Source organism: Vitis riparia, chromosome 7 (assembly GCF_004353265.1).
Source record: "Vitis riparia cultivar Riparia Gloire de Montpellier isolate 1030 chromosome 7, EGFV_Vit.rip_1.0, whole genome shotgun sequence".
Lineage (NCBI taxonomy): Eukaryota > Viridiplantae > Streptophyta > Magnoliopsida > Vitales > Vitaceae > Vitis > Vitis riparia.
In genome coordinates this window covers 30,074,061-30,085,330 of record NC_048437.1, presented here as the reverse complement: position 1 = coordinate 30,085,330, position 11,270 = coordinate 30,074,061, and the positions used below count along the sequence as shown (strand labels likewise).

General features: G+C 35.9%; 2 protein-coding genes across 5 annotated transcripts; both read left to right on the top strand.

Annotated features, from left to right (window-relative positions):
• The first annotated feature begins 548 nt into the window (after positions 1-548).
• On the top strand, positions 549-8,169 carry LOC117918423 (probable galacturonosyltransferase 6). Of its 4 annotated transcripts, XR_004651854.1 has the most exons (10): positions 549-958; positions 1,074-1,108; positions 1,390-1,431; positions 1,525-1,639; positions 1,737-1,810; positions 4,935-5,170; positions 5,396-5,753; positions 6,364-6,885; positions 7,551-7,877; positions 7,966-8,169. XR_004651854.1 is itself a non-coding variant. In XM_034835073.1 (9 exons), the coding sequence occupies exons 1-9, from the start codon at positions 847-849 to the stop codon at positions 7,824-7,826; spliced, it is 1,767 nt and encodes a 588-aa protein (XP_034690964.1). In that variant the 5' UTR covers positions 549-846; the 3' UTR covers positions 7,827-8,152. The 4 variants fall into 4 exon arrangements, 3 of the variants coding, with proteins under 3 accessions (XP_034690964.1, XP_034690962.1, XP_034690963.1); XM_034835073.1 differs by having other exon boundaries at positions 1,393-1,431; positions 7,551-8,152; XM_034835071.1 differs by having other exon boundaries at positions 7,551-8,152.
• A 251-nt stretch (positions 8,170-8,420) lies between these two features.
• On the top strand, positions 8,421-9,102 carry LOC117918424 (photosystem II reaction center W protein, chloroplastic-like). Its single transcript, XM_034835074.1, has 2 exons — positions 8,421-8,576; positions 8,666-9,102. The coding sequence occupies exons 1-2, from the start codon at positions 8,480-8,482 to the stop codon at positions 8,974-8,976; spliced, it is 408 nt and encodes a 135-aa protein (XP_034690965.1). The 5' UTR covers positions 8,421-8,479; the 3' UTR covers positions 8,977-9,102.
• Positions 9,103-11,270: the final 2,168 nt, after the last annotated feature.

Genomic DNA, 11,270 nt, shown 5'->3' with positions numbered 1-11,270 from the left:
ATATTAATTTTTTTATAAAAAATAAAATTTATATATGAAATTTAAATTTTATGATCACTTAATATCTTTTTAGTAAACATCAATGAATAACCTTATAAATTTTGAACCACAATTAGAGTGTAAATACTAATAATAATATTTTAGAAAAACAAGGAATTATTATGTATTTTCCATAAATATTCCAAATAAATCACATTTACAAAAATTTTACATTTAAAGAAAATTTGGTATTTTTGGCTTTAGGTTTTGTGATAATTTTCTTTTTATTTCATATTTTGTCATAATCAAACAAACAATGGATTCTTTCATGATATCTTGCCTAATATGACAAAATTTTCACCATTTATAGCTTAGGGAACCATCCAAATGACCATGACATCATACATTATCATCATCATCCATGTCCCTACCACCATCCACATCATACATCGCCACTCACGCGTCTCCAATCACGACGCGACTCCGGAGAAGTGTAAAAATTCCAAACTAAAAACAAATAAAGACGGTTGCTTCTAAAAACAAAGAAAACAAAAAACAATAAAAACACTTTCTCTCAGTGTCCGAACATGGGAGAAGCTCTCTCTTTATAGATCTCTCCTACTTCTCCGCTTTCTCTCTCTCTCTAAAAAATTTTCTATTTCTCTCTCTAGAAATCCAAAAGCACGGTGTTGGATGCGTATTCATACAGGAACGAACCAAATCAATAGACCAAAAAAACTCTTATTTTTTCTCTCTCTTTGAAGATCCTCTCATTCTCTCTCTAGAATCTACATAGCACATGTTCTTGTTGCTTGGAGAAATTGGAAACCCTAGAGTGAGAACGGGTCTCATCTGCTGCTGATCTTGATGAAGCAGTCTTGGCGATGGAAGAGGATCGCCATCCTCTATTTGCTCTCTCTTTCTGTCTTCTGTCCACTTATTTTACTCTCTGAAAGGCTCAAGCATGTAGTTTTTTTAGGTGAGATGCATATGCATGTTTACATTTGGGTTTTTTTTTTTTTTGGTCACATGATGAATTGTGTTGGATTATTGATACGTATTGGTTGATCTTGTTTGTGAATCTGTGGATGCAGGGAAGAAAGAGTTTGTGGAGGATTTACCGAGTATTGTAAGAATCCTTGTTCTTTGGTTCCAGTTTGCTGTGTTTTCTAAATGGGTGTATGTTTGGTTGCGGAGAAAATCGAGCCAAAGAGATGGAAAATTTTGAATAGTTGTTTTTCATTAGTGTTAGTGGAGGGGAGGCTCCTTATTTTGTTGGGATTAAAAAAATAAAAATCTATTATTTAGAAATCTTGATTGTTTTATTTTCTTAGATTTTCTTAGCAACCAAATGGGTAGGTAGTGGTTTTTATAACAGAGACTGACGGTGGGGTTTGTTTGTTGGTGCAGAAGTATAGGAGAGATGGTGAAACACTTAGTGTTGTCGAGACGGTAATTTAAATTGGGTTGGATCAGCTTTGCATTTGCAGTCTGAGTTTGATTAGATACTTATAACTAGTGGAATAACTTTGCGTTTTGATTTAGGAGGAGGATGAAGGCTTAAAAGAGCCAGACCTAGTTGTGTACAGAGACGGATCCAAGGAGAATCCCAATTCCAACATTTCCAGTGGGTTTACTGCTGATTTGTTGGGAAAAAATGGTTAGTCTTGCTGGGTGTATGTAAATTTCTCTGTATAAGTTAATCAGTATTTAGTATTTTGAATTTAATCATATTTTGCATTTGGTTTGAATTTCAGGTACTGAACACAAAGTGAAGGAAGAAAACAAGCAAAATCCACAGAAAAAATTAGCAACAACTTCTGGAGGAAAGGTATGATTGTAGATTTTATCACATTAATGTTGCCTTGAAACCTATAGTGTTGTATATGCTAGTTTTATCCTATTGATTTGAAATCAAGGAAAATCTTATTGCTTGCAGTTTGAAATAAAAAATCATTCTACCTGATTCATGCTGCTCTTTATAGAGCTATCTTTTGTGAGTAAGATCATGCTTAAAATGTTTGTATCCTTAATTGTGAAGATAAATACCTAATTGTCATCAACTACTCCCCATTCAATTAGTCAATACAGATATCTGGATGGTGGAATCTGTAGTTGTTTGTGATTTGTACTTTGTGCTATGTGCATGCTTGCAAACAAGCTCAATCATCTAATTCAAATATATAGAGAGTAGAATTTATATTACATATAAGTCCAGCCTGTTATTTTGGTTGTAGTTTTGTACAAGTTTGTGACTGAGGTCCTTGCCTATGGGCTCATGAGTTGGTGGATAGAATTGCAGGGGGTCTTTTGTGTTTATTACAAGGGGATGCATCGTAGATTCAGGAGGTCATAATGGGGTATCTTGTGAAAGTGACTTGGAAATTTGATAATATTCATTGGAGAGTTGGAGTTCCTTGATCAAAATGGCTCCAAACTTTTACCTGTCAGGTGAATTTGATCAGAAGTATTAGTACTGCTAGAAGGATAGCTTGTTTGGCAGTGAGATTTTTCAATACTTGGTATTTGGGAATTGCTTCAGCATGGATATCATTACGATGATATTGAGATTATCTAAATCCTTATTCCCTAGTTCAATCTGTCTAAATGGATTCATGTGGTCTTGCCACATGATGTTTTCTTTAATCAGGCAGATCTCATCTAAGGCACAAGTGTGCCACATTATTCCAAAGAATGTATTAGATTTATTCCCCAGATGCACAAATATGTTTGATGGAAATTAAATAAAATAAATGTATGTGTCAGGCATGCTCACACATTGAACAGGCCGTGCTACAAGTTAGTATGACTACAAAAAATGAATATACTTTATGGCATTTGCAACAGTTGATCAATGCCACTAGGTAGTATAATTAGAAAGAATGAATATGCTTTATGGCGTCAGGTTAAACAATGCTAGTGCAAATACATTGCAAATGCCATGCCACTAGTTAGCATGGGTAGAAAAAGTGGAAGTATGAATATAGTTTATGGGGTTGCAGCAGTTAACTGATCTTAAGGCAAACTGAATGTGGAAAAGCTTAATTTGGTACTGTTTCTTCTTTCTTCTCTAATATTTTTTTCCCCTTTTTTTCCCCTTTGATAGGCTTAATTGACAACCATTTGTAAGAATGCCATATTTGTGAAACATCACCAAAATTTTTAGGACAAAGTGATGTAGAACAGTAGTGGAAAAATAATATAGAGGAGAGATATATAAGTAAAAGAGAAAAATTCTAAATAATTATGATTATTATTAATCAAAAGTCTAAAGTGTTTAACACCACTAGCCCTATATATAGACAGACAATCCTAACTCTATTAGGAAACTGGTTCTAATAATAATGTAAAGAATCATAACCAGAATAAATTTCTATCACTAGATAATAATAACCCTAAAAGAAACAACGAAATAAAAACATTATGTCCTATAAGTGCGCAATTTAACATCTTTATCTCCATCACAAAGATATCATTATTCTTATATTAGGATGTCTACAAAAAACCAGGGAAGGCATTATTTTTATATTAGGACATGTCTACAAAAAAGCAGGGAGGGTTTGAGGGGTTGACTAATGTATGGGAGAGCAATGATTCATTGATTGGCTGGGCTCTCCTTTAGGGTGGGGTTTTTTTGCAGCTTCATTTTGATAGCTTTTTTTGTTCCAACTGGGGAGAAGAGGGGGGGATCTATTTTGTATACTTTGAGTCGCTGTTTTGGCGTCTCTTTTCAATATAGTTCTATCTCGTTTTATTTATCAAAAAGAAAAAAAAAGGGAGAGCGATGATTCAATTTCTTTCTTAAGTTAGTTTGAACATGTGGATTGAAGCATCTATTAGCATAACTGGAATCATCTCACATGTTCTTGATTCAGCCATTACTTGCTTTGAGATCTTAAAATCATCAACTCTAAGAGGTTATAGGAGGGAGTTAAATATTTATTTGTATTAACCTTGAAAGAATTATAATAATGATAAGATGAAATAAGTAAGAGAGCGGAATCTTTCCCTCAGTATAGCATGAAACTCTTGGGCTCTTGTAAGAGCTAGCTTTTTTGTTTGGAAAGCGACTTGGGCTAAGATATTGACTTAGGATCAGCTTACAAAGAGGGGTTAGAGGATGCCTAATAGATGCTTTTTGTGCAAGACAGAAGAAGAAATGAGGGATCATATCCCCCTTCATTGTCCAAAAGCGTGTATTTTGTGGCAATTGATTTTTGCTCTATTCGACGTACAATGGGTGATGCACTCTTTAATGAGAGGGATGCTCTTGAGTTGGAACCACTCCTTTGTTGGCAAAAAAAGAAAAATGATTTGGAAAGTTGCTCCTTTATGTCTTTTTTGGTTTATTTGGAAGGAGAGAAATAGGAGAACCTTTGAGAATTGTAAAAGCTTGGACCAAACAATTAAAATTTTTTTCCGTATCATTTTTGGGATTGGATTAGATTGTACATTGGGAATGGTTCTATGTCGTTGATTGATTTTGTGGACTGGTTAGGCTCTCCATAGGGTGTGGTTGCTTGTTTTCATGTATTCGCACCTTTTGGTTTTTGTTGCTTTGTATACGTCGTGTATACCTTTTAAATTTAATACAATCTTCATTTACCTATAAAAAAAAAACAATGGAACATTTTTTTCCCTTTGTGTGTGTGGTCTCTGTTAGAAATTTATGGAGTTAGAATTTAGTTAAGCTTGTGTTTCTTGTTTAAACCTAGACCAGAAATAGTAAAAGTAGGAGGTTTCTGGATTTCTCATTGTGGTTTGAAGTTTCAGCTGCAAAGATCTATTGGTTGTTTATTGAGTAATACTGTGGAAGTTGTTTCTGGATTGATGTATTTGTCATTGGTTTTTTATGATTATGAAAGGAAACTGATAGAAGAATCCTTATTATAAGTAAGTGACAAACTTATTATAGTCTTTGCTGTTGGCTTATCAATGTGGTTTGGTCTTGGTAGCAGGAGCAATCTAGCTTGACAAAAGTTCAACATGACCAGAGTGTACGGTCCCAACCACAGAGGGTGACTGATGAGAAGATAAAACAGATAAGAGATCAAGTGATTAGGGCAAAAGCATACTTGAATCTTGCACCACCAAGCAGCAATTCCCACCTAGTGAAAGAGTTAAGACTACGAATTAAAGAGCTGGAGCGGGCTGTGGGTGAAGCCACCAAGGATTCAGATTTGTCAAGGAGGTAAAGCAATTCACTACTTTGTTTGTACACTTGCATCTAACTCTGAAATATATAATAGCCCAAAAATGGAGTTGAACGAGGAAATTAAAAATGATTGGTAAATAAGAATATTGTAGATTGGAAGTGATTGTATTTCACATATAAATTAAATGTTTTGACCAGCTCTGATTTAGGCGGAGAGAGTGCATAAATCCATTTCTCACATAACATCAATGAACTTTGCAGTGCTTTGCAGAGGATGAGAACCATGGAAGCATCCTTATCCAAAGCAAGTCACATTTATACAGATTGCTCTGCTTTAGTCTCCAAGCTCCGAGCCATGACTAACAGGGTAGAAGAACAGGTTCGGGCACAGAAGAGTCAAGCAACGTATCTGGTTGACCTTGCTGGAAGGACGACCCCAAAAGGCTTTCACTGCCTTACTATGAGGCTGACAGCTGAATATTTTGCCCTGCAGCCTGAGGAGCAGAATTTCCCTAACCAAGAAAAATTGAATGATGGAAATCTCTATCACTATGCTGTCTTCTCTGATAATGTTCTGGCCTGTGCCGTGGTTGTGAAATCTACCATCTCCAATGCTATGGTAAGCTGTACTATCTCTTTTCTTCTGAGTTGTATTACTTTTTATAACAATTTGAAACTATTGTTAATAAAAGAAAAATAAGAGAACTAAGAAGAATGAAAGAACCTTGAATGTGAAATGGAAAAAATAAATAAAACTAAGTTGAAGTTACTACTAGAACCAACTGAATAATGATCAGAGAGGGGGTTGGGGTGGGGTGCTTAATGGTCATCCAACTGAATATTCTCTAGCACCCGTCTACTTTGGAGAACACTGTTGGTGTTTCTTTTTTATGATATTCTCTTGCTTTACCGATAAAAAAATGGTCATCAACAAATCCAGCAATAGAAACAAAAAGTTCTCCTTGTGGCAATTGTGTTCTTGTTGAAGTTTGATAATTATGTCCTTTTCCAAATATTATAATAAATCATGGATTTGGGTGAAATGCTTTATAATTTTAACAATTGCAAGAGTTTGGGTTTTGGTGCTTATTCCAATATACCACTAGTAGTACATTGCTGTGATGAATCCACCACTAGTAGAGCCACATACTTTGGAGGCAACTGAGCAGACTGATTACCTTATTTTGGTGACGATAAGGAATCAATTATCTTTGTTTGACCACTTTCAGGATCCAGAGAAAATTGTGTTCCATGTCGTGACGGATTCGCTCAACCACCCAGCAATGTTGATGTGGTTCTTATTAAATCCTCCTGGTGAAGCTACTATACAGATCCAGAGTGTAGAGAAATTTGAATGGTTGGCTGCCAAATATAATTCAACATTGAAGAAGCAAAACTCCCACGATTCAAGATATACTTCTGCACTGAACCACCTTCGTTTCTATCTGCCAGATGTCTTCCCTCAACTTGATAAGATTGTGCTCCTTGATCATGATGTGGTGGTGCAGAGAGATCTGAGCAGACTTTGGAGTGTTGATATGAAGGGTAAAGTAAATGGAGCAGTGGAGACTTGTCAGGAAGGTGAGCCTTCATTCCATCGGATGGATATGTTTATCAACTTCTCTGATCCAATGGTGGCTGAGAGGTTTGATGCCAAGACATGCACATGGGCATTTGGGATGAATTTATTTGATCTGCATGAGTGGAGGCGGCAGAATTTGACAGCTGTCTACCATAAATACCTTCAAATGGTATGGAATTCATGTTTTTTGGGTTGTCCTTGCATCCATTTCTTTTTAAACCCAACAGCCTAATCTGCTATCCTAATCTGCCATATATCTCCTTAAGAGAAATATTTTTAGCCAAGAATCCAACCTATTAGTTCTCCTGATTAGCCCTAGGTACTTGCTGTCCTTCATTGTCACAGCTCTCTGGATTTGATTAAATCATCCATTCTCATCATCTGTGTGTACATGGTGTTTCTGTGGGAATATATATTTCTCCGGAGGTGGTTTCAATTTATGTTTTGTCCTACTCTTTATTGGTAAAGACAGATGATGGGCTGTGGGGGACATATTCTCTTGTGTCCTACTCCAACAATACATGATGTGCTCTCTTGTGTGTATAGTCCTACATTTTTTAATAATAACTAGTTGGCGAGAAGGCTTTGTTGTAAATAATGGCCTTGAGATGCTAGTTTATTCTGGTTTCAACCTAGCTTTACTTTTGATATCAGGCCACCAGCCTAATTATATTTCTTTTTCTGTTTTAGCACTTCATATACACATATTTTATGTAGTTGTAGATATGGGCAGATTCAATGATACCTGATGTACTATAGATTTGTTCATTTGTGTTTCAATTTGAGTATGCACCTAATGCCTTTATGTTTGTTTCCCCCATGGTTGGTTTGCAGGGACTTGAGAATCCGTTGTGGAAGGCTGGGAGCTTGCCCTTAGGTTGGGTCACCTTCTACAAGCGGACAGTTGCTTTGGACAGGAGATGGCATGCCCTTGGATTGGGCTATGAGTCTGGTGTGGGGCGGAGCCAGATTGAGCGAGCAGCTGTAATCCAGTACGATGGAGTCATGAAGCCATGGTTGGAAATTGGAATTTCAAAGTACAAGGGCTATTGGAGCAAACACCTAAACTATGACCACCCTTTATTGCAACAGTGCAACATACACGAGTAGTTAAAAATCCACAACATGAGAAGTGGTATAGATTGATCCACTCCATAGCACGTACGAGTAACGTCACATGTTCAATTAATTCTTTTTCTTCAATCATTTCTCATGTACATTTCGGCTCATTTTTACCCAATTTTTTCAGCTATAATCTTCTTGGAGCTGAGTCAAATTATACGGTTATACCAATAATGGAAATGAACTTACCGTCATTTCTGGATTTTGTAATTCTGCTACTTGTGTATATAATTCATCTCAGATGCTCATGTAGTCTCAGACAGATGACTTGCTTTCAACTTACCGATCAACTTCTCTGCTATTTTATGTTCGCATCTGGGGTTTCGAGAAAGTATGATGTTTGTTGCTATGACAACTAGTCTGTTTATTCCAATAGTGTTTGCCATCTAGTTTTACCAGGTTGAAAAGGGGTTCCCCAAACAGAACCTTGACTTGTTGTCAGGCCAACACCTGCCGTTTACAGATATGATGCAACACGTGGAGGAAGTTGGTTGGATGTATTCAGATATGAGATTTCAAATGAGGGGCTATCATTTATCCAAGTTGTGTGGTTCATTGGACAGACTTGATGACAACGATATTAACTTTAGTTTGATGCCCTGAATGTGAATCCAACTGATCCTCTCCATTTGTGAAGAAAAATGGCCAGCATCACAGCCAGCACTCCAACCTCATCCCTCCCCCGTGTCGGTCTCCGCCCCAATGGAGGAACAGTTGGGACTTCATCGGCCATTCTGGGTAAGATTTTCTTGTTTAGTATAGAAATTCTCATTCATTTTCCAACATCTATCTTTGCCTTAGTTTTATGGATTGATGATTGGTTGCAGGGTTGCCGGTGATGGCAAAGAAGGGAAGAGTCACATGCTCAATGAAGGAGAAGCCAAGTGTGGAGGATGGAAGCTTGAAGATGGGGATGGGGGCATCACTGATGGCAGCAGCCTGTGCTGCAACCATGTCAAGCCCAGCCATGGCTCTGGTGGATGAGAGGATGAGCACAGAAGGGACGGGACTTCCATTTGGGTTGAGCAACAACACTCTGGGTTGGATCCTGTTTGGTGTGTTTGGTCTGATTTGGGCTCTCTACTTTGTCTACACTGCAACTCTTGAAGAGGATGAAGAGTCTGGGTTGTCCCTGTAACTAACCCACACCCCATTCATGCCCTTCCTACTTTCTTCATAAATCTGTATCTGTGGTTGTAAAACTACCTCTTGTATGCCCAACTACTCTGCCTAGTATTATAATTGTTCCCTCTTCCTCTTTTCAGCCTTTTCTTTTCACTTGTTGCTAAAAATGTGGGGTTGGAGAAAAAAAGGAAAAAATTATGTGGAGTAACTCTAATGATTCTTGAAAAGGTGAGAATGGATTCGGGAGTTAAAAAAGATTATCTGGAAAATACATAGGCCTTTATTAAGGTAATTGAGACATCAGAATACAAGTATATGGGTAAAACAGATCCTTTATTAAAGGGGATGGGCGTGAGCGTTAAGAGCAATTCTGGCTTGGGGCACCGACCATTGCAAACCAGTAGTGTAATGCTGTTAGAAGCTTTGAACATGAATATCCTACAATTCTTTTACTTTTATAGTGTCTTAAGTTCCTGCCTCTTCACAACCCCACCTAAAATAAAGGGAAAACATACTTGCAGTCAGAAAATGTTGTTTGGGAATTATTAGTGGTTACATGGGAAAACGTATTTGGGCTTCAGCTTTGTCTTGGGCTTCTCCTATTTACCATATTTATTAGGGAGAATTGTGTCTCGGGTTGGGTAATTAAGATAAGGTCCTTCTATTATTTATAATTAAATTCAAAATCCAAGGAGAAGAAGGATATTGCTTTTCAAAAATCCCTAAAATACCCTTAAATATCAAATGAAAAAACCAATGTTTTAAAAACCGAACCGGATCGGCCGGTCCAACCATCGACCGGTCACCATTCCGGTCCGGTCTGCCCTATTGAACCGCTTAAGATTTAAACCGGCCACAAACCGCCAAAACCGGCTGTCGGACCAGTGACTTGGTCGAATCGGACGGTTCTAATTGAACCGAACGGTTCAATTAGAACCTCCATTTTAAAGGCTCCATTGCATTAAAATTTGGCAAATGCCCATTCTGGGCCTTGTCTCATCATGACAAAGCCCAAACCCCACTCAACCATATGGTGGGCTTAGCTCTGAGCAGCCCACCCAATGAGGCAATGGTTGGCTTTCAATGTGGATAGCATTTATAGGCAACCTTTGCACCCTCATTTCTCTTAGCAGCCGATGTGGGATTCCTAACCAACCTAATCAATGAAAAAAATAATAGCAAGTCCCCCAGCCAAAAGGAATTGAACCTTGTCGAAGGCATCCTAGGCACCACTCGGCTACACAGCCTTTGTTATCTAATATGCTAAACAAAATAATATATATTATATTTTAATTTTTTTTTGTAATGTTAAATAAAAATAATATAATATTTTTAAAAATGATAAAATTAGTTTAAATTTTCATTTTTAATATTTTCACATTTAAATATTTTACATATTTCATTTAACAAAACTAAAAATATTAATATGATTTAATTTGATAATATTATTGATTTTTAATTTATTCATATATATTTTAAAATTTTTATAATTATTTTTAATTTTAATAATATATAAATTATATATTTATGACGTCACCGGTTCAATAGCGGTTCGACCGCCGGTCCGACTTCGATCACCGGTCCGGTTCTGAAAACATTGGAAAAAACTACCAACAACTTCTACCTTTCTTTTTTCTTTCTTTGACTTTTTCATCCTTCTCTCACTCTTATTTATTAGTGGGATCAAGTTAAATGATTTACCAATTATTTTTCTCCAACAAATTGAATATGAAAGATAAATAATTAAAAATTATTATTGTCAAATGCATTTTTGAAGTAAATAATTTTTAAATTCCTTATCAAATATTATTCTTTTTTTAAAACTTACATAATATATAATAAATATTATTATTTATTTCAAACTTATATTATTTATTATATATATTAAACAATTTTTAAATATCTCATAAAATATTAGTATTCTTTATTTGTTCTAACTTGCAAATTAGACATCATTAATTTTTTTTTTCAAACTTATAAAATATATAATAAATATTTTTTAAATACCTTAGCAAATATTTTTTTTGTTTCTTACTTAAAAAATAATAAATATGTTGTATATTATTTCTCATTGGTCTTAATGGCATAGTTTGGTAAAAAAACAAAAAAGAGAAAAAAAAAACTATGGATAATTGTTCTAAGGTCAAACTCAAGTTGATTAAAAATCATACAAAACCTATTAGGAGTCCTGTACAACCTTGTACACTTGGCACATTCCCCCTGTACAATTAGTGTAATATTATACAGTGGTACAAATTTCATTTCCCTCCTAAGTTATGTGTCCATGTAGGTGTGTTAAGCATGTTT